A 27570-nucleotide genomic window follows, 5' to 3' on the forward strand; every position below is an offset into this window, starting at 1 on the left:
TGGCGTGTGTGAGGACCAATTGCTGTATATCTCATAAGGATGTTCTAGGGGAAACTAACTCTTTTGCCATCCTATGGATCTCCTCCTCAAAACCCTAACTGCTAGCATTTGTAGTGTTCTTTGTGCCAGACACTGTTCTAACTGATTTGTATGTATAAACCCATTTAGTGCTCATATCTAGCCCAGGAGATGTGTTATTATGATGTCCATTTCACAGATAAGAAATTGAGGCATAGAGAGGCTGAATACCTTGTCTACAGGCACACAGCTAGTAGTTGGAGGAGTCGGGGTTTGAGTCTGGGCGCGCACACACACACACACACACACCCCAAACTGGTGGAGACAAAGTCCACATCAGCATCTGGGCCTCTGCTGCCGCCGCCTGTCCTGCTGCCGACAGGGATGGTTGTGAGAGGCACAGAGAACTTAGAGACAGTCAGGCCTGGAGACCAGGCCCCTCTTCCCTCATCATCCTTTCCTCCCCCCTGTGGAGCTCTTGCCTCTTTCCCTGCCAGCGCCCCAGCCCCAGTGGAAGAACAGCTATCCCTCACCCCACTCTACCCTGACACACACGATGTCACCAGGTGACGACCCCTCTCTGAAGTGCTCACATCCTAGCAGAAACTTCCCCTATGATGGTCCATGTAATCAGCAGCTTTATTGCTGGCGCCTCACCTCTCTGGTCTTGGTTTTGCTGCAGCTTAGCAAGAGCGAAATTTGGTAAAAGACAACCACAAACCACGAAAAGCAACGACCACTGGGCTATGACCCCATTATCTATTTGTTCCTGCTGACCCCATTTCTCTGTTCTGCCTCTGCCTCCCCCACCCCAAACAGCTGCCCTGGTGTTCCTGGCACCCCTGTCACATGCCTGGGGCCCCAACTCAAGTGGCTGAGTTAAAGAGCTTTCTAATGACATGTCCTCAAAGGGCTCTATTAATTGCCTCACGTTAAGCTACTAGGCCTGTGAGGACCACGTGGGGGGCGGGGGTGAGGGTATGAGACTGGGGAATAACAGGAAAGAACAAGGTGGGGGAGGGAGCCATCTGGGACTTTGCACACATCACATGAGACCCTTGCTGACCTCTCTCTCTCTCTCTCTCTCTCACACACACACACACACACACACAGACAAACACACACACAGCAGAGCCCCTGAGTGGGGGTTGTGGGGAAGCAGCAGGCTAATGGAAGTCCAGCCAAGGCTGGGAGCTCCTCTCCAAGGAGAAGAGGCAGTCCATCAGCCAGAACAGCAGAGAGCCATTCGTGTTTTCTTCCGTCTTTAGCATAACACAGATCATTGGGTTCATGGCTGGAATGTCTCTTGTCTTTATTCAAGCAGCTCTGAGTGGTCTCCCATGACAGGAATTGCTGATTAGAAGGAAAGAGACTGCTCTCTCTGACAAGCTAGCTCCCTTCCTCAGGGGGAGAAAAAAGAGGATGAGATTAATTTATCACAGGACGAAGATATTTCAGGACTAGGAGGTGACTTAGTTCTACCGTCCACTTCACAAATCAGACCAAATATTAGCCTATGTTTGAACACCTTAGCAACACACTACCCCTGATGCTTCTACTAGATTTTTCCTTCTACTGAGCAGGTTGGTCCCACTGCCTCCCCTGGGGCTACACAGAAAAAGTCTCTACATCTAAGGCAATATTGTTATTAATGGCTAATGCTTTTTGAACATGACTTTGTGCCAGGCCCTGAGCTATGTCCTTTACACATACTCTCTGTGGAACCATCACAAAAATTCTATAAACTAGGTTATTATTTTTAGACCCATTTTACAGGGGAGGAATCTGAGGCACAGAGAAGTGAATAAATTGATCACGTTAACACTGCTGATCAGCCCCGGGCTGGGTGACCAACCACGCTGGTATACCCAGGACCTGGGATTCTCAGTGCTGACCAGAAAAGTCCTGGGCCAACTGGGATGAGTTGGTAACCCCAGTCTCTAGTCTTCCCAGCACTAACTCCCCATCTGCTTAACAAGGCAGAATGCCGTGCCTGGCTAACAGGTACCAGGGGGGCACTCGAGCTATGTGGAGGATACAGCCAAGATCATTGCAATGCCAGCCACCAGGACTGGAAATCCCAATACTGCCCACTGCCCACTGCGTCTTGGGGTTGGAATCACCAAGAAAAACACAAGACGGTCAAGCGCCCAATGGCACAATGCCTTACTCCCATAGAGGAGAGACAGAAGATCAGCTTCAACAGCAGGCTTCAGTCCTTCATGGACAGTGCGGGGCCCCCAGCAATGGGTGCAACCCTCAGGGCCTCTGGCCTCTGCATGCCGGCTTGTATCTCCGCAGAGAAATACAGAACTTTGGGCATATGCCTGAGGGCTGTCTGCGTACTGCTTAGGCAGAACAAAGAGGCACACCTTGAGCCTGAACCCGGAAAAGACACTCCCGGTACAGCTGTGTGGCCTCTTTGTCTCTGGGTGAGGAAGTGGTCTGGGCCCCGAGGATCATTCTCAGGCCCCCTCACAGCAGTCTCCCCGCCTTTCCCAACAGACGCCCGGGGCTCAGGATACCCCTTCTTCACACACTTCATATGCACAGGCTCCTGCACAGACTCACACAGGACCCTCTCCTCGGCTTTTATAAACTTTTCATCACTTCTCCTGCGTGCCCCTGTGGAGGTCTGGAGCTGGCACTTACAATAAAGGGGACAGGCTGTGTGTTTGCAGGACGGCTGTCGGACCTCCTCCTTGCCTTTCCCCTCCTACCATGACCTCTGGTTTGTTTAGGGCCAAAAGGGTGGCCTGCTTTTCAAAAAGACCAAACCCAAACTGTCTGTTAGCAGCCTCAGGAGTGCGCAGGAGCAGGAGGAGAAGGTGAGATGTGCATCAATTCCAACAACATGTAAGGGGAGTGGCCCACCAGGGAGCCCTCCTTGCCTCCTGGCTCACACAGATACTAGAGAGAGAGAGAGAGATTGAGAGATGAGAGGTTCCCTCTCTTTCTGTGGTTTCTTGCCTCAGATGCAGACTCTAGTCTTGCCCATTTCACCCTGCCCCACCTCTCCAACTGGCAAACTCCTATTCATTCTTTAAGACCTAGCTTAAATATTTCCTGAGACGTCTGTAAGAATGTGCTCATTCCTACAACCCCAGCACCCAGTGTAGGCCTAGCTCGAAGAGGGGCTCATCGTGGGCAAAAACCACGCACTGGCAGCCATATTTCTGCTAGGCAATACTGTACCCATTGGAGAGGCAGAGCCTTGATCCAAACCAGCCAAACTGATTCTTGTTACCCAAGCTAGCCAAACACGTTCTCTTTCCCAGAACTGGAAAGGTGCCTGAGAGATAAAGAAGAGCACAGGAGACCCTGGGATCACCAGAGTCCTGAGTATTCATCCCCACCTCCTCCTCCCAGCTAGAACAGCCCTGCCCAGCCTGCCCTTCTTCCTCTCCTTCTTTCCAGCCCCTACTCAGGAGGGACAGCCTCCTGGAGCCTTCCTGGCCCTCCCCGCCAACCCCCACATAAGACACCCTGAGCGATGGCTCTGCAACCCTGAAGAATCCTGCTATCCTAGCCCTTGCCTTGCACACACCCTCCTACCTGCCCCTCTTACTTCACTCACAGGGCTCTTCCTGCCCCTTCTCTCTGCCTCTCTCATCCGTTCCTACCAGGCTTTCAAGACCCAGGTAGCACTCCTCCTCCAGGAAGCCTTCCTGAGTGCTCTAGCCCATTCGAACCCCTTTCTCCTCTGACCTCTGGTTTCTACTGAGTCCACAGTCCTCATCAGATTCATCTACTGCCTTCTTGTGACTTCTGGGCTTCTTAGTGAACTTCCAGGTTTTGACATCTTGCCTGTCCAGCTAGTCTGTGAGACCCATGTGTGCACACCAGCAGCCTGGCCCAACCATGGGCCAGGTACATGGAGATGCTCAGGAGTGGTGCACTGGTTGCTGCTGGAGCCCCTTTCCCTCCCCTCTGCACCTCAGATTTTCAGGGAGGGTCCCACCCTTGGGAGAGAGAGCAGCCTCCCTCTCCCACAGAGACACAACTCTGGCATGGCTTGTGGAAAGGACACACTGGGGAGGGGGACAAGATTACCTCTTAATTTCCTCCCAAATCTGAAATCTCAGAGCCCAACACATCAGATAAACAGCCACCGTAGCCAGCCAGCCTGCCTCATCTTGTCCTCAGCCACCACAGCCCTTCCCAGTGGGCCGCAGAGGTGATGAGAGCCTGAAGCCACAGCCGGAGGTCGTCAAGAGGCCAGCATCCACGTGGGACTGCTGCTCCGGCTAGCTGTGTGGCAGCAGGGGGAGGGTCAGGGTAGCTGGCGACATGTAGACACAGCTAACGGCAAATCCTTGCCTGTCGACAGCAGCAGAATCACATCTCCCAAGATCCACAAGTCTCCTTGTCACCCCGTCGACAGCCCTGATGAGAGTAGAGTGGGCAGCTTCTCCCCAGAGCCTTGGGGCCAGGCCAGGCTAGGGAGCAGGGTGGTGCAGACCTCAGAGGCTAACAGGTGACAAACCTTAAGTCACCTCAGCCGCTCATGCCCAGAGAGGCACATACACAGAGAGGCTCCCACACAGCCAGCGGACATAGGGGCCTCAGAGGGTCCCACAGACAGAGGCACACGGAACCCACTCCCAGACACCTGAACAATCTGGAAGGCACCGGTCTGACCTAGGTGTCAAGTACACTCAGGTACAAGTAGACCCACAGACGCGGATTCTCACGCCTCATGTAGGTGTCACCCTGAGACACCCAAGCCAACCTTCCATGGTGGAAGGAAGCCTTTGGCTGGTTTGTCAGGGCAGTAACGGTGTTTCCCACCCATCCACCTCCCTTTTCTTTCAGTCACTTGCCCTCTCCTGGAGGCCACCTGAGGGGCGTCCAGCTCGGCCTCCCCTCCTGAGCCAGTGAGGCTCTCTGTCCCACAGCTGTGGGGTTAAGGAAAGAGAAGGCGAAGTCTGGAGTTGGCTTTTGGCCTCTTTGCTGGAGGCTGGAGCCCACCTTGTTTGTGGAGAGGGGTTGGGCAAGGCAGCAAGGGCTGGGGAGGCCTCCAGCTTCCTCTGTTCCCAGTCCTGGTTGCTACACCAGGCCAGGCCTCTTAAAGGAAAGTCTGGGGTGACGCTCTCAGCCGTCCCATCACACCACCTACCAGCAGGCCTTATGTGGCAGGACAATCCAAAGGCAGCCTTGCCTCTGGCCACTAGGATTTGGCTTCGAGGCCAGTTTCAGGCTCTAGGTTCAGGGTTGAGTTTGGCTGGAAGAGTCCTGCTCTCTCTCCCAGGACAGTGGCCTCTCCTGTGGCTGGTACTATGTGGACACGATTAGATTGGCAGAGCTGAGAGTGTCCTTTGGGGATGGTCAGGACCTGCACAAGCAGAGAGGCTGGACCCTGGGATGGGATTTGGGGGAAGGTCAGAACTGCTCCCCAGAGCTGAGGAAGGCAAGCAGATTTTCACTGAGGGTTGTCCTCTGCCTGGACCATCAGATGTCTCCCCAGCTGCAGCCTCCCCCTCCTCCTCCTGGCCAGACCACACACACCTGCAGCATGGTAGAATCCCATCTCCTCTCTGGCCCTGCTCCCTGCCCTCTGTCTACAGCCCTCCTCCTCTTGATATTCAACAGGCTGCCTCCTTATCATTTAGGTCAAGATCACCTCCTCCAAGGGGCCCTCCCCGATGGTGTTGGAAGATAGCTCCCCAATCCCATTTCCTGTTGTACCTTTCCTCGTGCACTCAATCTATGTCCATACAAATGTTTGTTTGTTTCTTTTCCCTCTCTGCCACTGAATGGAGACCCCACTAGGGCAGACACTTGGGCCGTTTAGTCCCAGAGTTCCAAGTGCACACACCAAGGAGGCAGGAAGTAGATACACAAAGTATGCCAGAGGGACGAACCATGCCAAATGGGCATGAGCAGGCACACATGTGCAAAGGGACACACGAGTCATCCATCTCGAAGGCACACGCAGGCACCTGCCCCACGCACATGGCCATGGCCACAGGCAGAGGCCGGCACGCTCACGTGTCTCACTTGGCCCTACCCCCCAGATCCCAGGGGGAGGTGTTATCACCCCCAGCCAGCCAGCCTCCGGCAGGACTCCACTCAGCCCTCCTGGTGCTAACTCAGCCTGACATGCCGGCAGCACGTGGGGCTTTCCGTGGAAGCTGTGGCAAGGCCACCACCATTGTGGGGGCCGCTAATTGGCTCTGTGTTGGGCCTTGGGTCGCCGCTCGGTCAGCCATGGCTGATACCTTCTTCCCACTTGTCTCAGGAAAGGCGCTGCTGTCCCCTCTGCTTAGGCCTCAGCTGGCCACTGAACCGCACATGCCTGGCCACGTGGGACTGGCTGGGCCAGCGGGCCCCTCCGACCATGGCCCCCGCCTCACTCATTCCTGATGGGGAGCAGAGAGAACTGGCAAACAGAATTGGCCTGGGATGGACATTTGCCCAACGGGTGTGGTGTGGTAGCAAGGGTGTGAGGACGACCCAAGCCCAGATAGCTAAGTTCTGGTGCCTGAAATGCCGCCATCCGAAACTGGGTCCTCCAGGTCAATCCTTGCTCTCCCGCAGGGTTTCTGTTAGAGCGTACATCCCCTCATGGGGATGGGGGGCAGTCCTGAAAGGTGGGAAGAAGAAACACTATTAACTCGAATGTTCCAATCGATCCTAACATTTATCTGTCAAGTCTCCAAGCTTGAAACTGTTATGTTCTCTACACCCCATTTCCAGGAATTTTCACTGTTTTTAGAGTGGAAGTGTCTGCCCTCGCTCCATGCCACCACACCCCATCTCTGGGATATTAGGGTTCAGGGGAAGGTGAAGTGGTCTTTCCTCAGCCGTGTCTGGGATCCTTGGTGGGTGCTCGTTTTTCTGACTTTCCTCCCAGTGGGGTTTGAGGGAAGAGATCAGGGCAGTGCCTGGGCCTTGAGAAAGCTCCAGTCCCGGCTTCCTCTATGAGGTGTCCACTTTGCTCCCACTCTTCATTCTTCCAGAGCCTAACTTACATCCTTCAACAGGTTTGCCAGAGCCCAGGCTTCCTTCCAGTTTGGGACTAGAATAGCTCCCACTCTCAGCCTTCCTCAAATGCTCGACTCCTCCAGGAAGGCTTCTCTAGGACTGTTCTGGCCTGGTTTTGCGACGGGTAACGACATTCTTGCCCCATTGGCCCCACTCAGGGGACTATGGAGCTCAGGGAACATTTGGGCTGTACCATGCCTCTCCTGCTTTTCTTCCCCCAGGGCCCCCAGCTGGGGGGTTCATGACTGCATAAACCTTATCTGTCCAAAAACTCCAGGGGCCTCCTTTGACATAGTCCATTACTCAGGGAGAGGCAGTATGTTAGGGAAGGCCCACAAGAGGCTGTGGGCAACACCGCCGAGGCCAGCTCTGACCCCTGCTCTGGGTCAGGAGAGCGGAAACCTACTTTTGCCCTTCCTGCTTAGGAAGAAAAGGCTTAGGGCAGGCCAAGGTCTTACTGACCCAGAATCTGGGAGAGAATTCTGGGCTGCCCCAGGGCAGGAGGAGTGGTGCAGTGCTAGCACTGTCCTCCCACCCCTCAAGGCATGGCAAGAGAGAGACCTGAGGCTGCCAGTGGTTCTAGCCCAGAGGGAAACAAAGCCCAAACCTGAGGCCTTATGGTGAAGGCCCTGGAAGAACTGAAAAGTCCAGTGTTTATTCATTTTTTTAAAAATTGTATTTATTTATTTGATAGACAGAGATCACAAGCAGGCAGAGCAGCAGGCAGGGAGAGAGAGGGGGAAGCAGGCTCCTGGCTGAGGAGAGAGCCCAATGTAGGGCTTGATCCCAGGACGCTGGGATCATGACCTGAGCCAAAGGCAGAGGTTTTAACCCACTGAGCCACCCAGGTGCCCCAAGTCCAGCGTTTAAAAGCCAGTGGATTGGGGTGCCTGGCTGGCTCAGTGCATACAGCATGTGACTCTTGATCTCAGGGTAGTGAGTTCAAGCCTCATGTTGGGTGTAGAGATTACAAAAAAAAAAAAAAAAAAAAAAAAAGAAGAAGAAAACCAGTGGATTATTATTTTTTTTAAAGATTTTGTTTATTTATTTGAGAGAGAGAGAGAACACAAGCAGGGGGTATGGCAGAGGAATAGAGAGAGGCAGGTTCCCCACTGAGCAGGGTGCCCGATGCCAGGCTCCATCCCAGGACCCTGGGATCATGACCCATGCTGAAGGCAGATGCTTAACCGACTAAGCCACCCAGGCGCCCACAAAGCCAGGGGATTTTTAAAGAAAAAAAGGGGGGGAAATTTTGAATTGAACAAGAATGGAAATTACACTTCCAGCTGGGTTATCCTTGAAGTCTACACATGGGATTATTGAAATGATATAGGCCTTCCAGGACCATGAAGTAGGTGATCCTATAGACCGATGTTCTTTTTCCAGAGTTTTCCAAATTGGAATTGCGAGAAAATTGGTGTGTTGGGTGAGAGAGTGTGCAGGCAGGTAAAGAGAAAACTCCCTCTGGGCAAATAACCTTGTTTCTTGAGTCATTAAACAAGATGAAACAGGGTTCTCTCCCTTGGGGCTTTTGGGAGCGTTAATGTCCTGCTGGGCAGCAGAACTCTGTGACATAGCAGGTGGATGGATGGTGGAGGACTCAGTGTTCCCAAGGCTCACCGGTCCCTCTGTTCTAGAATTACCAGTTAACATCTCTTGGGGAAACAGAATTTGGGAAACCCCGCTGAATTGTTCTTCGGGTAATACCTCAATCTGTTATTTGCTGTCGCATGTCAATCCTGCTCTCCTAAATTATGGGAAGACAGTTGTAAAGAACTGAAAACTGAACATTTCTCCTCCTAAGAAACACTTGGGTCATATAATCTGTCATGGGTCATTGGGGTGACCCCCCAAGACTTGCTCTAGGGCTCCTCTCCAGAAGGGATTTTTTTTTTTTAAAGGGTGACCAAACCAAACCATGTTTACAGTTTAAAGTCCCGCATCCCAGGAACTCCCTCAGTCCTGAGCAAACCAGACTGCTTCCTTGCAAGTATTTCAACACCGGGGATTGGCCCCAAGGAGCTCAAGCATCTCTCCAAGCCCTGCAGGGCGCCTTTTGTAAGGGTACTGTTTCAACTGATTAGGCTACTGGCCCCCCCTTCCTCTTCCTCCTGCCTAGCCTCCCACCCTGCGGGTCACACTGCCCGGGTCTCCTGGGCCAGTGAAGGGGAGGAAAGTTGCCTGGCCTGCCTCACAAGACACTCTGAGCGATGGCTCTGGAACCCTAAAGAATCCTGCTCATCCTAGCCCCTGCCTTGCACACACCCTCCTACCTGCCCCTCTTACTTCACTCACAGGGCTCTTCCTGCCCCTGCTCTCTGCCTCTCTCATCAGCTCCTACCAGGCTTTCAAGACCCAGGAAGCACTCCTCCTCCAGGAAGCCTTCCTGAGTGCTCTAGCCTGTTCAAACCCCTTTCTCCTCTGATCTGTTTGTACTGAGTCCACAGTCCTTATCAGATTCATCTACTGGGGCCAGGTACATGGAGATGCTCAGAAGTGGTGCACTGTTGCTGCTGGAGCCCCTTTCTCTCCCCTCTGCACCTCAGATTTTCAGGGAGGGTCCCATCCTTGGGAGAGAGAGCAGCCTCCCTCTCCCACAGAGACACAACTCTGGCCTGGCCTGTGGAAAGGATATGCTGGGGAGGGGGTGGCAAACCCTCAGGATTCTGGGAGGTGGGAGCTTGGGCTACAAAGGGAGTCTTTGGGGCATCTTGTAGGGAGGGGCAGAGCCAGTCCGGACAGCTGCCTGCCCTGGAGCAAGTTTCCCAGCCTCTGTTTTCCTCACTCTTCTCCCTCTACTTGACTCTAGGGACTGTCCCTTCTCTTGTGTGGCCTCTTCCTGGAGGCCAGGACCCAGTCCAAGGCTTGAGCTGCTTACCATACGCCCAAATGCAGACACTCAGTGCCTGCTAAGGGGGTCCTAGCCAGGCTCCCCTCCAGGAAACAAAGCCCCAGAGGTATCTGTCCTGAACTCCCACCTCCTTCTAGAAGCCCTGTTGGCAGAGGCCTGTCCGATCCTGGACTGCCCTCGCACTTGTCTCATCCTTGTGTAGCAGCTGGTGCTGGAACAGTGGTGACTTGCCCTGAGAGGGGGCCCTGCCCAGCCTCAACTGGCAGTTGTCTGCTCCAGCCTCTGTCCACCAGAAGTCTGAGCAGAAATGGAGGCTCTAGTCGAGAAAGGCCCTAGTCCGGCAGAAGTCTCTTTACCTCCTCTCCCTCCTGAGGTCCTGATCCCCTCAGGCTCAGGAGGTTGGGCTCTTATCAGCCCTTTTTCTAGCAGACATTCACCCCCATCCTGGAGAGGGATACTCAGCCACAAAAGCTCGAGGGTGGGGGGGCCAAACACATGGAGTTTCTCCTGACTTTCCAGGTTCTTTTGTGAGGCTCAAGGGTTCACAGATAAGGAGCCACAACTTTAGAAACTTTATGGCCATTATATAGATGTTTGTATGTGTGAAATATTTCACCAGAAAGAAATACACTACATCCACAGGTGGAACGCTGCTCAGCCATGGGAAGAAGCTCTCCTGACGTACCACCGCCGGGATGAACTTCCGGGGAACTGTGCTAGGTGCAAAAAGCTTCCATGTAGATCACATTCTCGAAATGACAGGATTTGGGAAATGAAGTACACATCAGTGGTTGGCAGAGGGCAGACCAGCCCTGAGGTGGGATGCTCCCAGAACAGGCCTCTGGAAGAGGTCCCTCCACTGTAAAGGGGGTGGGGTGGGCAGAGGGCCTTCTTCGCCTCCCTGCTTCCATTATTACAAGCACCTTCCTCTCAGCTGCCAAGAGGAAAAAAAGAGGGAAAAAACTGCTATTGCCAGGCTGCTCTCAGTGGCTCCTCACATACTAAGCCTTGATCAACCTGCATAGCCCATCCTAACACTGGACCCTTTGCTCTTCTCTCCTGGGACCCAGAATGTCCGTAGCTCAGAAAGTTCTGTGTCCAGGGCTCCAGCTAGGTGCCGAAGAAGAGATCCTGATAAGGGAATGGGACAGGCCAGGGAGCAGACGCTGGTGAGACTTGGCCCCCTGGCTGTGTCACAGATCCACTAGAAGAAGGTCAGCCTCCCAGCCCACCCTCTGCACACACTTATTTCTGGGTTTCCTGCAGTACCTCAGTGACAGGGCAGGGAAAAGTTGACTCAGGGTCAGATGATGGCATTTGGAATTCTAGGATTTCTTTGAGAATCAGTGGCCTAACCCATCATGATCAAAAGTACCGCTTCCTGACGGTGCACAGGAGAAGAATGAGGCACAAACAAGTCAGCTGCGAGAGAAAGGGAGCAGGGGACAACAGTAGAAAAGACTGTTGCCCCGAACAACTCCTCAGTCCCGTTTTTATTAGATACAGACAGTAATCAACAGAAGAGCTGAAGAAGGCTACACTTTAATTATATACCTTGTAGATAAACAAGAAGGAAGGTAAAATAAGTCTGGTCAAGCAGTGGAAAGTTTATAGTTGAGCAAGCACATTTAAAGGACTTATCTAATTAGCCACAGGTGCTGGGGGGGAGGGGAGATAACGGAAAAATGAAGCAGGGGGCGTCCGCCGTGAGCAGGCCAGGCGTTCCCAGCTGCTCGGCTTCAAGGCCCTATATTGTCCTCTCCCCCAGAGGCCTGTTGCCAGTATGTGTTTTTCTTGAGGCTATGTCTAAACATGCTTGGTAACTAGTAGAATTTCTCATGGGTTATATTTTAAGTAATACATTGTTCTGAGGGACAGTTATACAAAAACATGTACCGAGTGCCCCTAACCCACCGGGAACTGAGGCAGCCTGGTGGAGTGGAAAGGCATTAGAGTCCGAAAGAACTAAGTTCAAACCCTGGGTTGGCCCTCTATGAGGCCCTTGACCTGGGGACGTTCTGGTCTCTCTAAGACGGGCTTGCCGTTCGTCCTAGTTAGGCAACATGACGCTCCTTCCCTTCCCCTCACCCCTTAATCCTGGAGGCAGCAGCCTGGAGGGAGAGTCCAGGAGCCCAAAAGGAAGGAAACACACACTCCTCTGAACCTGACAAGTGGACAGGTTCTAAAAACCACGAGAGATGGAGACTGGTTGGAGGCCCAGGCAGGCGAACTGGGCATCTCAGCAGCTGCCGTGGCCACGTCTCCTGGGGCTGTCTGCTGTGTGATCCTGGCCCTCAGATGCAAACGTGGGATCCACGAGGAGGAGGAGGAGGCTGAGCGTTAGGTCTAGCCTGAAACCTGAATGACTGAGTTCCCCTGTATATGGTTCGATTAGGAGCGGAGGATTGAGAGAGAAATTCAACTCAGCGGTAGAACATAGTTGCAGGTTCACACCCCCGAGTTTGTGATCTGTAAAAACGTGGACCCACGACACAGGTGCACACTGTCATATATGTACTTGTACACTGATACACCCAGGGCACAGACGTCTCACACACATAAAGCATATGTGCCCAGTGTGTGCTAGTAAACGTTTAACAGCCAGCTTTCTGGACGCCAACCATCACCTGATTTAGAGTGGTTACTGCTTCCTGTGTTGTAAATATTCCCACCGTGACAATTTTGAGCTGCAATATGATATCACCTAATGGAAGTGAGAAAGATGTGCCCAGCTAGTTCTTTGTGAGCCAGTGTGAGCCTGTTCCGGCATAACACTGCCAACCTGATTTTCTGGGGTTGCTGCACTGGCCTGAGACCCCACACCTTCCAATGCAGGGGCAGGAGACTAGAAGACCACACCATTTATATTTATAGTCACCCGCCTATACCTGTTTCTGCACTCTGCCCCCCACACCCCTCCTCGCATCTTCTGTCTTATTCCTGGTCGTTCTGCAGGTCTGGAAGAACCCTTCTCTTGCATTCCAGCTGCCAGCCTGGGAGTCCCATCTCCACCTTTAGTAAGGCAGCTCCTTACCCCTCTCCTTTCACTGGTGGAAAGTCAGCTCCAGCTTCGTCTCTGCCTTCGCTACAAATCAATAGAGGGAAAGGTCAGCTTGACCACCCCCACCCCCCATTTGATCCCTTCTCCTGACTTCTGCTCCGCCCTGTCCCTCATCACTTCCTTGTTCATTTCACTCTTGTCTGGGGCCATGGTCCCAGCCTTCTGAATATCTCCCTGCTCCAGGCTCTTCCCTTCTACTTGTCCTGCTATATGGAACCTGCCAGATTAAGGATCCTGGGCAAAGGGCTGAGGTCGCCCTTGTGCTGACAACTTCCCAATTCAGGACAGATTAGGGCTGGATCCCTGTGAGGCCCCTTGACCCCCTTCTCCAATTCTTGCTTCCTCAGGCCAGTTTCCCTACTGTTTTCTCCAAACATTTTTTTCCTCCCCCATCTGTTCAGCAGATTGTCTGTGCTACAGAATCTTATTGTTCCCCTCTTTGATTTACAGTGGAGCATTTACTACCTCTTAGGACTGTGATACAGTGCTTTATGGTTTATAAGCACTCTCAAAACTGTTTACGGACCTCCTCTCCTGTGCCCTAGACTGAGGTTAGCCCTGGAAATACAATGAGTGAAAACAGATGTGGTTGTGCTTTCGTGAACCAAGTCAACACAACCTGTAGAGGACCTTGGGTCCCAAAGATCTCTGACCCAAATCAAGTGGATTTGGGGGGAAGATATTTTCCTGCTATTCCTTTTGCCTGCCCCATCCCCACCCCCATTGGAAATCTGGCCTCCCTGGAACCATGGGGACAAAGAACAAGACTGTGGCTTGAAGAAGAGGACTTTACCAACCACATGAGCATCATAGGGGCAGTTGTGGGGATGTTGCAAGCCCAGTAAAAAGGGCCATTAAACTGTACAAAGCTAAACAGAGGTTAACACTTGTATGTATTGCAACATCTTTATTTCCTTCCTGTAACTAGCACACCCACAGTGAGGAACATGCATCTGTGTGAGCCTAGGCTAATGGCTTTGACTTCACAGCCTCAGCAATCCTCGCTTGTAATAGGTGGTTAAAATTTGCTGGTATTTTCATGGGGTTGTTAAAATAATCAAACAAGGAGCACCTGGGTGGCTTAGTTGGTTGTGTGCCCAACTCTTGGTCTCGGCTTGGGTCATGATCTCAGGGTTGTGAGATTGAGCCCCACCTGGGGATCTGTGCTTGGCAAGGAGTCGGCTCTGGATTCTCTCTCCCTCTGCCCCGCTCCTCTCAAAAATAAATAAAATCTTTAAGAAAATAATGAAACGAGATAAAAGTACACGAAAGAGTTTTATAGAACTATGATGGACAATGCTGTTAAAGGTTCAGAAATAACAGAGATAAAACCAATGAATCACTGAAGTAGTAATTCATACAAGTTTACTGCACATCCCCCGCCCCGCAAAGACAGTGTGCAAACCAGGGGCACTCAAACCAAAATGTGGAATGAGGCTCAGAGATACATTGTTATAAAACAGCTTATTTAGTGAGAAGACAGTGACTGTTTATTCTTTACTGCGATTGGTTATTGTCTATTGTCTATTGTCGTGTCTGAATGGGGTATATCTCAATCAGATGGTGGGGGAGGATCCCATGGAAGCTGGTGGCTGGGAAGTGAGGCAGAACAAAGGAGGTAGTAGTTTATTGAATACACTGCAAGGGAGGGGCCCTAGTACAGCAGAGGAGGGGGGGCGGTCAGCAGTGAGGCAGTGAGTGCGGGCTGTTTTTAAAGGTGGAAGGTGAGGTGTGGTGACATACGGAATCCTTCCTTCTTTGGTAACTATGCCTGGTTTTAAGTAGCTCATCGGTCAGTGGTCAGCCGATCAGCCTGCCTGTATTCAGCCAAATGGTCAATGCGGGGCCCTTCCTGTGGAGGCTGAGGAAAATCAAGGCCATCCCACCTCAGGTTTAGCCTTAGCATAAGTACAGCCATCTCAGACCCCTGTGCCCAAGGGCTGAACTTTCCCCTACTTTACTTTAGTTCCAGGAAACCCCACTCTACTTTAAGTAAGCCCCACCCTACTTTGGTTCCAGTGATTCCCCACCCTGCTTTAATAACAGGAACCCATAAATACCCCTGCCTTAACTAAGCTCAGGGTCCAAGTCCCTACTCCGCTGCGTCAGGTATACTTGGGCCCAAGCTTAAGCTTGTCAAATAAACCCTCGTGTGATTGCATCGGTGCTTGGCTCCTTGGTGGTCTCTGGGACGCGAAAACTCGGGCATAACACTTCCTACATTCCATCGCTCAAGCCTGTTTGCCCAAAAGCAGCCTGTACAGTGGTAACATTAAAATTTTCTTAAATGATAAGGAATTGGCCAGGGGTTACCTCTTATGAACCTTGGGAAACAATTCAAGCTGTGCTAATGATTTCCAGAGGCCTAAGCAACATATGACCCAGGTCAAGTTAGTCTTGCAAGAGTAGCTAAATTAAGCCTTGTGTGTGTGACTAGACTGGGTTTCTCCACTCAAAGGGTTTTCAAGGCTGATCTCTGTTAGCGTCTTTTGCAATTCTGTATTTTTACAGTCTCAAGCACACTAGCCACATTTCAAGTGTTCAGTAGTCCCATGTGAGCCACTGTGCTGGGCAGCACACAGTAATTAGTAATATAAGTAAAATCAGCTAAAATCTGTGTAGTACTTTAAGGTTTCCAAAATCCTTCTGATATTTAACTCTTGTGTTAGTCTGGGTAGGTAGATGTATATCATCTCCATTTTGTAGATGAAAAGCAGCAGCAACTGTATATATTTCACTCCAGGTCCTCAGCTAGTAAAGTTAGTAAAGGGATGAACTCAATCCTTGTCTTTGAATCTGGGCACTTTCTCTTTTGCTTCCTTTTTTCTTTCTTTTGCTTCCTTTTCTAAATAAGCAATACAAAGGGAAACTACGGTACACACAGGTCCCAGGGCTCACTGCGCTAGTGTGCAAAAAGGCACAGTCCTTTCTTTTTTTTTAAAGATTTTATTTGACAGAGAGAGAGAGAGATCACAAGTAGGCAGAGAGGCAGGCAGAGAGAGAGAGAGAGGGAAGCAGGCTCCCTGCTGAGCAGAGAGCCCGATGTGGGGCTCGATCCCAGGACCCTGAGATCATGACCTGAGCTGAAGGCAGAGGCTTTAACCCACTGAGCCACCCAGGTACCTCAGCACAGTCCTTTCTAAATCCACCTACCATCTCCTCTAAAAATCCTGCCCAGTTTAAGCCCACCAGAATCTAGGAGTTCCATTATTCTAAAAACATGTGTGTTGGGGGCGCCTGGGTGGCTCAGTGGGTTAAGCCGCTGCCTTCGGCTCAGGTCATGATCTCAGAGTCCTGGGATCGAGCCCCGCATCAGGCTCTCTGCTGTCTAGGGGAGCCTGCTTCCTCCTCTCTCTCTGCCTGCCTCTCTGCCTGCTTGTGATCTCTCTGTCAAATAAATAAATAAAATATTTAAAAAAAAAACAAAAACAAAACATGTGTGTTGGATTAAGCACCTTCCAGCTCTAATGTTTTGCAAATGTAAATGAAACAGGTGGGCATCAAAAAAAAAAAAAAAAAAAATCCTGCCTCTCTCTTTGGTATTTTCTATGAGTAGTGATTTACTTTTCAACTACCCTTGAGGGTTACACTGTAGTGTTTCAGCGTCCCAAATGAGTATCTCGTGTGGTAAAGACTCTTCTCTTCCAGTTTAAGAGAGCACATATACGCCAAAGGTTCACACCAAAACATAACCAGACTCAACTGGCTATCAGGAAAAGAAAGCTACTAGTGCAGGGTTTCTCTCACAGAAGGCAGAAGCTACCCCCAGGGTTGGGGAGCAGGTAGAGCAGAGACCAGGCCAGTTTGAGAACTGCCCTAGAAGGACTGGCCCGGAAGGCTGAAGTTCCTTAAGAGATGCCAAGGGCAGCTGACCTCCCTCCTGGCCTGACAAGTCCCCATCCTTGGCCCAGAACAGCCTGGAGCAGACCACAGAGGCTTGCAGGAGCCCCAGCCCAGCTTCTGAACCTGGCTAGCCCACTTCTCGCTCCCTTTCCCCTTTCCCAATCCCGTGGAAGGAAGAGTGGGATGACGGCTGGAGGGCAAAAAAAGGTTTCTCTTCTTTATCCTTGCAAATACCCAGCACAAAGAATTGAACTAAGCAGGTGCTAAGAGCTGACGGCTACTTCAGTGAGTTGCAAGGGCAGCCTCCAGAGCTCTTCTCCTTTCAAGGTTCAATTCTAGTAGACTAATTTTTTTAAAAAACATTTTATTTATTTATTAGACAGATCACAAGTAGGCAGAGAGGCAGGCAGAGAGAGAGGGAAGCAGGCTCCCTGCTGAGCAGAGAGCCTAATGCAGGGCTTGAACACAAGACTCCGGGATCACGTCCGGAGTGGAAGGCAGAGGCTTTAACCCACTGAGTCACCCAGGCGCCCCTAGTAGCCTAATTTTTTTTTTTAAAAAAGATTTTATTTATTTGACAGAGAGAGCAAGAGAGAGCATAAGCAGGAGGAGCGGGAGGCAGAGGAGAGTGAGAAGCTGGCTCCCCATCCCAAAGAAGCCCTGTGCAGCGCTCTATCCCAAGACACTGGGATCAAGACCCCAGCGAAAGGCAGAAGGCAGATGTTTAACCGACTGAGCCACCCAGAAGCCTTTCACAGCCGAATTTTTAAGGTAGCTCCTCCCCCATCCCTTACACGGAGCGCCCGCCGGCACAACGACGCACTGATCACCCCGGGGTCTACAGGGCTCTTGAGCAGTGCGAACGCGGAAGGCGGAGCTGTCGGCAACTTCCGGGCGCTGGTGGGGCGGGGCGGGGCGTGGGCAAGGCAGGGACTTGTTCAGTGGGTGGGAACCGGACATCCCCTTCTGGCTCCTGCGCTTGGAATCCCGCATCCATCTCCGAAGGCAGGGTGCAAGAGGTGCGGAGGCAGCGAGCCGGCGTCTAGAGGAGCAGCTGGGGACAGCGCTCGCGCGGTCTGGGAGTGTCGTCTCGCTCCGCCCCGCGCACACGCTGTACCCAGTCAACCGCACGGCCCGGCCCGGCACGTGACGGGGGGCGGCGCCCAGCAAGCCGGGTGGTGGTGGGGCGGAGAGGAGCAAACTGCTGCGTCTTGGGCGGCGGCAGCAGCTCGGGCATGGCGGCACTCTACGGCGGCGTGGAGGGGTGAGTGCGGCTTGGCGGAGAGAGTCCGGGAGGGGCGGCTGAGAAGCGGCCGGAGGGCGAAAGGCGGGAAGCCCGGGGCCAGGCTGGCATGCTGGTGACCTCCCACCTTAGGGTCCGGCCACTTTGGGCTTCTGAGTTGCGGGGCCTTGCGGTGGAAGGGTGTGTGCACGCGCGGCAGTGCCCGAGGACTTGCGGGACTCTGGGAGTACACCGCCACACCCGAGGCGCGCGCGGGGGGTCTTTTATGTTTCACGGCGCAACCACACCCCTTTCTCCCACGAACGACCCACTTCACCGCCCCCCCACCCCCGCCAGATCTAGAAGCTCCGGATCGCTGAGAGAGTTGAGCTTGAACAGGTGTCAGGTGTGAAGTTGCTGGAGGGGGTGGGGAGTGGGAGTGTGGTGGAAGCGGGGGACAAAGACCCTTGCCAGAGGGGATCTGGTAGCTACAACAGCCAGCCGAAGTGCTAGCCTCTCCTGATGCCTGGAACACCCCTTTCTTGTCAGCATTCCAGATGGAACCCTCTGTCATTCTTACATTTTTCCTTCTTAGAAACTTGCTTACTGGACTTTTTTTTTTTTCCTTTTTAAAAAAGAATATAATTTTATCTTTTATTTATTTATTTTTAAGATTTTATTTATTTGTCAGAGAGAGAGAGGGAGAGAGAGCGAGTGTAGGCAGACAGAATGGCAGGCAGAGGCAGAGGGAGAAGCAGGCTCCCTGCTGAGCAAGGAGCCCGATGCGGGACTCGATCCCAGGACGCTGGGATCATGACCTGAGCTGAAGGCAGCTGCTTAACCAACTGAGCCACCCAGGCGTCCTAATTTTATCTTTTAAAAAATTTTTTTTATAAACATATATTTTTATCCCCAGGGGTACAGGTCTGTGAATCGCCAGGTTTACACATAACTTCACAACATTCACCATAGCACATACCCTCCCCAATGTCCATAACCCTACCCCCCTCTCCCAACCCCCCTCCCCCCTGGACTTTTTGTAATAAGGCTTCTTCCTAGGACTATGGGCAAGGCTTTTGCCCAATCTGGGCTTCATTTACCCCATGTGTATAGTGAGAAGAGGGATGAATGACAAGTCCCCTGCCAGCGAAGGCATTCTGTGAATCTGGGTGTGAAATCTGGGCAAATAGAGAATGGCTCTTGTCACAGCCTGGACACTTACCTTTGAATCCGAGATTAGGATTAGTTGTGTGCTGTGCAGACTCATAGACCCCCATGTCTTTTTATTTATTTATTTTTTAATGTAAATTGTTAAGGTTGATCTCCCTTATCCTGCATCTGTTGCACTTTTTAAAAATCAGTATAGGAGCTTGGGCTCATCGCTGTTATATTCATGTGTAAGATATGACCTGTTTCTCTAGATTGTCAAGAGATTCTTTTGGACTTTGAATCTGCTGCCTTGTTCATTAACTACCCCTCGAAACTTCTTGTCACCTTTGAGGTTGATCAGCAGGTCTTTAGTGTCCTTTTCTGATGTTCCCAAGAGTTCTGATCAATAAAGAAACATACATCACCCCACCACAGACCTCCATCCAAACTACCATTTCCCCCAGTAATAAGCATTTCACCATTTGGTTGCTTAAGTAGGTATAAACTCTCTCTGCCCTCTCGTCAGTGTTTCTCCTGAGGGTGTCTTGAAGAACTTGGCAGCTGTAGCTGGATCTTGAAAGGCGGCCTTTAGCTATTATGAAGCAGAGACATGCGCCGCTCCCTTTAGTCACATTTCCTGAGTGTTGGCCTGTGCCAAGCAGGAAAATGGATGAAGGATCTGGAGCTTGGCACAGTGGAGATTGTAGTCTCGTGAGAGGCAGACAAAAAAACAACTATAGGGGCGCCTGGGTGGCTCAGTGGGTTAAAGCCTCTGTCTTCGGCTCAGGTCATGATCTCAGGGTCCTGGGATCGAGCCCCGCATCGGGCTCTCTGCTCAGTAGGGAGCCTGCTTCCTCCTCTCTCTCTGCCTGCCTCTCTGCCTACTTGTGATCTCGCTCTGTCAAATAAATAAATAAAACCTTTAAAAAAAAACAAACAAACAACTATAGGCTCTTACCAGAATCTCTACAATTTATGGGGACACTGATGTGGCCCAATGAATGGAGCTGTGGCGGTAGGCCACGCGTCAGAGGTTTCAAGGACTAGGTGATAGAGAAGTAGGGTCTTACAGGATAAGTAGGACATCCCTGAGGGAAGCTGAGCAGAAGCAACATTTCAGTCCAGGAGCACATCAAACCAGAACACAGAAGTGGGCTTGGGAATGGGAATTGGGTTTGGCAAAGCTGTCACCTGGGCTCTGCCTGGGACTAGGAGCCCTGGAGCTTAGCTCTCCCTGCGGGTTTGTCTGAGCAAGACTGAGTGCCCCTTTGTGTTCTCTAGGGGAGGCTCACGGTCCAAGGTCCTTTTACTGTCAGAGGATGGGCAGATTGTGGCAGAAGCAGATGGACTCAGCACAAATCACTGGGTAAAGACCACACTGAGGGACCGGTGGGTTTCATTGTGGTTGTGGTTTTATTCTCTGTAACTCCCATCAGGATGGTGGCTGGGGCTGCGTATAACAACCTGTAGGGGCAACATGGGTCATGCAAGACTTTGTAACTCCTTCCCTTGATTGGGGCCAGCTAATCGGGATAGACAAGTGTGTGGAGAGGATCAACGAGATGGTGAACAGGGCCAAACTGGAAGCAGGGCTGGATCCTCTGGTCCCTCTACGAAGCCTGGTGAGTCTGGGGTTGATCCTGGGAATGAAGGCACAGAAACACAGCGATTTTGCCTAGGTGAATCTGAGGACTGAAGGATGAAAGGCCTTGAGGGCTTAGTCTCTGGTCTAGAAACACATATTCTCACTCATTCTTATGGCTTCAGTTGTCACCTACAAGCCATAAGGATGGGAAGAGCCCAGGGCTTTGGAGAACCACAGAGACCCTGGTTTGAATACCAGTTTTGTCACTCAGCATCTGTGAGACCCTTAGCAGGCTACTTAGCTCCACCAAGCCTCGGTCTCATTTGGGAAATGCAGGTAACGGTAGCTACCTCAGTGGTCAGTTAAGAATAATGGCATGGTACATCCCAAAGTGCTTAGCGTAGAGCCTGACCCTTAAGCACTCCTTAAATGTTTAAATGTCCGCTGTGAGTCTCAGCTCAGATGTTTCTCTCCAATTGCTGGGGCTCTGACTGCCCCCTGGTGGTAGCCTCAGTGACAGTTCTGCAGGCACAGCTAAGCCCCTTGTAGTCCACACCAAGCCCACCTCCTCTGCTTGCTCTCCTGCCTGACTTTTCCGTTAAGGGCACTGCTGACCCTCCCACCCCCCAAACTTGGCAGTGTTGAGTCCTCTCTCTGGGTTCATTCCCAGACTAGGTTCTTCTTGCCGCCAGCAGCACCTGGTGGGTCATCGTGTGGGGCGGCAGGAGGACTGGAGCTGGCTAAGCAGGGTGTGCCCAGATATAGAGAGTTGGGGTAGACACCAGGAAGGGAGGGGGTGGAGAAGGGAGCTGGGTCTGCTCACCCTACTCACTCGCTCCCATCCCACACGGCCTAGGGCTTGTCCCTGAGCGGTGGGGAGCAGGAGGACGCACTGAGGGTCCTGACAGAGTTGCTGAAGAACCGATTTCCCCACCTGAGCGACAGCTACTTAATTACCACAGACGCTGCGGGCTCCATCGCCACAGCGACAGAGGCTGGTGAGGAGGAGGGTGGGGTGAGATTGAGAACTGGTTTTCTGGGGAAAGCCCCTTAGTTGGAGCTGATGGAACTTGTCCCGCAGTACCCGGAAGGTGGCCTCCAGCACAACCCGCTCTCTTCTCCCTGCTCTTTTTATTGGCTTAAGTCCCCCTGCCAGAGCACCAACTGGACAGAAGGTGGGGGGGGGGCAGAACTGTATCTGTCAGCCCGGAGACTCTGCTCCAGAGGAGGGAGCCCTTGGGGTGGTGCGGGGGTGAGGCTGGCTGGGAGAGCAGTTAAGGGCCAAGAAGAAAACTGGGCGGAGCTCTGTGCTAGTGTAAAAGGCCTGGTATCCTGAGCTCGGCATTTGAAGCTCTGCTCCTGTTTTACGAGCAGTACCATCTTAGAGAAGTTATGGAACTCTTGGGTTTCAATGGCCTCCTCTATGAAATGGAGGCAACTGTATTCACAAATGAGATTTAGGATGTTGAATGAGTATCACTGTGTGAACAGGGTCTAGCGTGATCGCTGGCTCTTAATAAATAATGTGGTAAGGCAGGTAGTCACTTAGCTTGGCAAGGAGGCTGGCTTATGTTCCTTTTTGTCTCTCAGAGGAGGGCTCTGTATAGATTGGAGCTTCTTTGAGACTCAGGCCGTCCACTTTCAGGTGGGAAACTAGCTGGGCTCACATTTCTGTACAAGACTGGGTGGTGATCCTGGGGCTGGTTTCTACCCTCTTACCTCAGTCAGAAGCTGTGTGCTCTGTGCAGGGCCTTGGCCACACTGAGCCTCCCCATGCTCTTTCCCTAGGTGGGATCGTGCTCATCTCTGGGACAGGTTCCAACTGCAGGCTCATCAACCCCGATGGCTCGGAGAGTGGCTGTGGTGGCTGGGGCCACATGATGGGGGACGAGGGCTCAGGTGAGTCCATGCCAGCCGGGCCTGGCTCTGGGGCCCTGGACCCTTCCGTTCCTGCAGCTCTCTGTCTTCCTCTCCCCTGCCCTTGGCCACTAACCCCTTGTGGCTCTCCGGGGATAGCTCCTGAAAAGATCCTCTGAGTCCAGGGTAATGACTGAGAGAACATAGACATGCAGATGGCAGACTCATGGCTGACCTTGGATGAGTGGCCGACCTTGGTCTGCAGCAGTGATCTGTATCCAGGTTCAGATTCAAGCCTCGGTATAATAGTTGTTGCCCACCTGTGTTGACTTTTGGAATCCTTAGGGAGGAACTGACACTATGAAGGCTAAGGACACAGGTGCCAGGACATGCTGGACCAGTCTGCTAATAGGAAAGGGCTATAGAAACTCCTCCTGCATGACCTCTTTGTAGGTAGCAGGTATACCTAGGGGCGTCTGGGGCCAGCTCATGGCAGTGACTGCAGTGGTCTTTGTGACAGTGGACTCTCCTTGTCTTTGTTTTTGGGTAGGAGCTGGGGTGACTTGGCCTTACCTATTGTTTTCCCCCTTGCTTCCCTTTTGTGGATTGGTCATACAGTTGAAATCAGGGCACCTAATTTGCTGTAATACCCAAGCTGGTCACTAACCTGTCTAGGTCTGAGTTTCCTGATCTGTGGACTCAGGGAGATCGTCCCATCTTAGCCCTCTCTGCCCTCCACAGCCTACTGGATTGCACACCAAGCAATGAAAATAGTGTTTGACTCTATCGACAACCTGGAGGCGGCTCCTCATGACATTGGCTTCATGAAATACATCATGTTTGACTATTTCCAGGTACCTTCCCCTGCCTCTGGTGAACATGCACCCCTGGGATGGGGCAGTGGGATACTGAGCAGGAGTGAATGTAGGAGAAGAACTGGGTGAGCTGAAGGGAAGTTGGGGTGAATTGTGGGTCAGAGCTGGAGGATGGAGAAATTCTAGGTGAGGACAGGATTCATGATGACGTGGGTGGTGTGTACCAAGAGGAGAATGTCAGGCATGCGGAATGGGCAGGCTGGAGCCAAGTGGTTAGCTAGAATTCATGCTTGGGCAGCTAGGCCCTGCTGGGAGGTGAGGGTAGATGCCGTTTCAGGCTGGAGTGAGAAATGCTGGGTGAGAACAGGAGGCAGGGTACTCAGACTGAACTGCTTCTGGCCCGTATGGGTCAGGGAGGAGAACCCGTTAAAGAGGGAGGGTTCTTGGGGGAGGTATAGCCTCCTACCCAGGGCTTTCCTCAGTCTGGGCCATGCTTATTTGTAGTGGAATAGGAAAAAGCTATTTTTAGCTGAACCCAAAGTAAAAGGGAAGAGGAGGAGGAAGGTAAGTCTACCCAACAGACCTCTGTGCGTGGCAGCTGCTTCTGTGTGCTGGGGATGGGCTCAAGGAAGGAGATTAGAGATGCTGGAAGGTCGATCTGTATAGGGAGGGAGGAGGAAGACAAATCCCTTTCGATAGTAGCTGCTGTGGGAGGTGCAGTTAAGCTACCCCAACCCAACAGATTGGTTCTAAACCCAGTTGGTCGGTCTGCCACGCCATCTATTACCCTTAGGCGTTCTCACAAAGTCATTACAAGGATTAAATGAGATTGTGTGCAGAATATGCTTACTGTATTGCTGTAAGTGCTCACATTGAGAGCCCCCCTTCTTCGTTTTAGTGTGTGCTCTGGGGAAGTGCTCCTCCCTTAGGACCTGCAGAGGCCATTTGCTGAGAGAAGGACTTTCTGTGGTCAGAGAAGTTTGGGAGAAACGAGCAGATTTCTCGGTGCAGGACTTCACAGGGCCTTTAATTTGCGAATGCACCCTGTGACTTGGAGAGTTGCGACATGCAGTAGTCCTTAGATTCCTCTCACCAAAGAAATCTTTTCAGGAGCACCTCTAAGAACTACAGAACACACTTTGGTGCTCACAGATCTGTGCCCTGTGCTGTATGTATCCAGGCTCTCTATAAGGAGTGCTAGGATCCATGTGGGGAAAACAAAGAACCTCCCTCAAATGTGAAGTCTCAAATCTTTGTACTCTCTAGAGCTTAAAAAAAACAAACATTATTCCAGCTTCTCAGAGACATCAGGAAGATCAACTTGGGTGGGCAGACTGCGCATTTTCCTTTGCTTCTAATGATTCTCTTTGCCCCTTTCTCTGTCTCTCAGGTGTCAGACCGGCTAGGAATCCTCACCCACCTTTATAGGGACTTTGATAAATGCCGATTTGCTGGGTTTTGCCAGAAAATTGCAGAAGGTACTGGAGAGGGGGGTATAGGGTTTTATTCCCCAAAGGTTTCCCTCATTATGGGACTGAATGGGGTTCATAGGAGAACTGGAAGCTAATTTCCCTTTGACCAAGTAACTTCTGTTCTCTGAAGTCATTACAAGGATTAAATGCAGCTTGGTACTAGGAGGCCTTGGGCTGGAGCCAGAAGGACATGTGGGGTGTACTGATAATTGTTTTATATTATCTCTGTTTTTCTTGACGGCTGTCATGGCTTGGGGAGGCCATGTGTCTGTTTCCGAGAAATGTATGAAGCAGTTGTCCTTTGGGCAAATCTGTAGTTAAAACAAACAAACAAAAACTAATGATATCTGAAGAACTAGGAGATCATAGAGAGGTTTGGCATGGTGGGTTTGGGGGGTGCTTATGCTCAGGAAAAGCTAAACCGTAGGGCTTGCTTGTCTCCACAGTGCTGTTACTCCACTATAAGGTTCATACTCCCCTCGCTTGGATTCCTGCAGCCTCACGGCATTGTAGGCCTCTCATAGATCTTGCTGTACTGAGGCCCTTTTGGAGCAGAGCTGGGCAGGGGGCAGACCGCAGACTGTTGGATGGTGGGTGGGGCAGGAGCACGCCAGCCCGCTGCTCAAGTAGGGTCCCCAGAGGTGAGACACCTTCGGGGACAGACTCGGTAAGCTGGAGTACAGACCAGATGCTACTGTGCTCCTCTAGTGGGGGCTGCCCTTTTTCTGCGCCTGGAGTGACCCACCTCGGGCAGGACACCCCTGCTCGGGTGGAAGTACCTGGTGGGGGCAGGGCAGTAAGGATGGAGGACCACTGCTGGAGGCTTGCGTCCCTACATGCCATGAGGTGGGCATCCATTCCTAATTTAGAGCTTTGCTAGCTCTAGGTGCTCCTCCTGTTTCTCCCCTGCAACAGGTACTCACCAGCTCCCTTCCCCCCCATCCCGCCCCAGGTGCTCGGGAGGGGGACGCCCTCTCCCGGTTTATCTTCAGGAAGGCTGGGGAGATGCTGGGCAGACACGTGGTGGCAGTGTTGCCTGAGATCGACCCGGTAAGCTGATGGGAAACGAAATCTGGATGTTGCTGGGCCAGATCTGGCTCTTTCCCATTAGGGATGAGACTGTCCCATCAAACTCTGTAAAGAGGGGCATGATTTTAAATGGACTTAGGGTGTGAGAAGAACTCTGTATAGTCTCTAACACGTAAGAGCGCTCGGGTCTGGTGCCTCCCCTCTGTGGCTGGCCCGAAGCCTGTGTTTATATATAGTCCACTGCTTTAACACGGTGCATGTCTCCATCCATTTCCCTCCCTTCTCTTTCCTGCCTCTGTATTGTTGCTTCACCCTTTTCCCTTTCCATTCTCTCTCTCAACTTTTTGAGTCTCCCTGTTTTCCTCCCTTTTCAACCCTTTTCTTCAATCCATCTTGGCTAGAGGGAGAGTATCCGGGAGTGGGTGGGCTGGTCTTAAGAGACTATCCGCTTCAGCGCTGGAGAGGTGTGGTCACCCCCAGTGTCCATTTCTGCTCTTCGCCAGGTCTTATTCCAGGGGGAGATGGGCCTCCCCATCCTGTGTGTGGGCTCTGTGTGGAAGAGCTGGGAGCTGCTGAAGAAAGGTGAGCCTGGGGTGGGTGATAGACGGGTCGAGGGTGGGGTTACTCGGGAAAGCTGCTTGTCCCAGCAAGGACAAGGAAGACTGGAGGCCTGCACAGGCCACAGCCCTCTGCCCACAGTCTGCCAGGGAGCCCTTTTATGGTGTCTCACCCAGCTTCCCTGAACTCTTAAAAGATGTTTTTTTTAAAGGATTTATTAAAGACACACCACTTCTTAAAAATTGAAGACAGACCTCCCCTGAGATCAGAGCTTCTGGCCAGCATGTGCTGAGCTCTGTAGTCAACACAGTTGCAGCCAGAAGGAAGAGGGGCCTTCTTAACCCTTGCAGCGTTGGTTCACGTAGCTGTGTGGTTTCCTTTAGACATTCTGAAGCAGTTGGGAGGACCCCCTTGCTTTCTTGGAGTTCCCAGCACTGGGTACCTGCTGGCTGCAGGCTCTAGTATCCAAAGTCCATTACCGGGTTCCTGTCCCCTGGTGCCCTGCCTGTTAGGGACTTGGTGCGTGGGCCTCTTGGGGACCTGCACAGGAATGTCTTAGGGCCTGGGCTTCTCCCTTTCCTCCGTGTCACTGTCCCACCTTCTCCTGGTCTCGACCAGGGAGAGCCGGTCTACTCTCACCTCTGCCCTCTGCCCTCTCTCCCTTCAGGTTTCCTTCTGGCGCTGACCCAGGGCCGAGAGACCCAGGCCCAGAACTCCTTCTCTAGCTTCACCCTACTGAAGCTGCGACATTCCTCTGCCCTGGGTGGGGCCAGCCTCGGGGCCAGGCACATCGGGCACCGCCTCCCCATGGACTATGCTTCCAACGCTGTTGCCTTCTACTTCCACACCTTCTCCTAGGGGGCTGGCCCTGGCTCCACCCCGCCGAGCCCTGTGGACATTGGGTGCTGGAAAGGAGGCTTTTTTTTTTCTTTTTTTAAACAAACAAACAAACACACACATATAAAAGAAAATAAATGCACTTTATCCACTCCTCTCAGTTAGACTGTTGTCAAGCACACTTGCTATGTACATCCTGAGTGCATCTGCCAGTGGCTATCCCAGAGAGCTCAGGAACGGTTCTAGGTCAGAACTTACAGCCCTGTGCCCTGCTGCTTGGCGCTTG

General features: G+C 52.0%; 1 protein-coding gene across 1 annotated transcript; it reads left to right on the plus strand.

Annotated features, from left to right (window-relative positions):
- The first annotated feature begins 17814 nt into the window (after positions 1 to 17814).
- Positions 17815 to 27448, plus strand: LOC111148139 (N-acetylglucosamine kinase). Its single transcript, XM_022504565.1, has 10 exons — positions 17815 to 18024; positions 20413 to 20497; positions 20655 to 20753; positions 21573 to 21714; positions 22505 to 22615; positions 23315 to 23427; positions 24779 to 24866; positions 25813 to 25910; positions 26393 to 26471; positions 27115 to 27448. The coding sequence occupies exons 1-10, from the start codon at positions 17996 to 17998 to the stop codon at positions 27303 to 27305; spliced, it is 1035 nt and encodes a 344-aa protein (XP_022360273.1). The 5' UTR covers positions 17815 to 17995; the 3' UTR covers positions 27306 to 27448.
- The last annotated feature ends 122 nt before the right edge of the window (positions 27449 to 27570 follow it).

This window comes from Enhydra lutris, unplaced genomic scaffold (assembly GCF_002288905.1).
Source record: "Enhydra lutris kenyoni isolate GAN:26980312 unplaced genomic scaffold, ASM228890v2 scaffoldscaffold18, whole genome shotgun sequence".
NCBI classification, from domain to species: domain Eukaryota; kingdom Metazoa; phylum Chordata; class Mammalia; order Carnivora; family Mustelidae; genus Enhydra; species Enhydra lutris.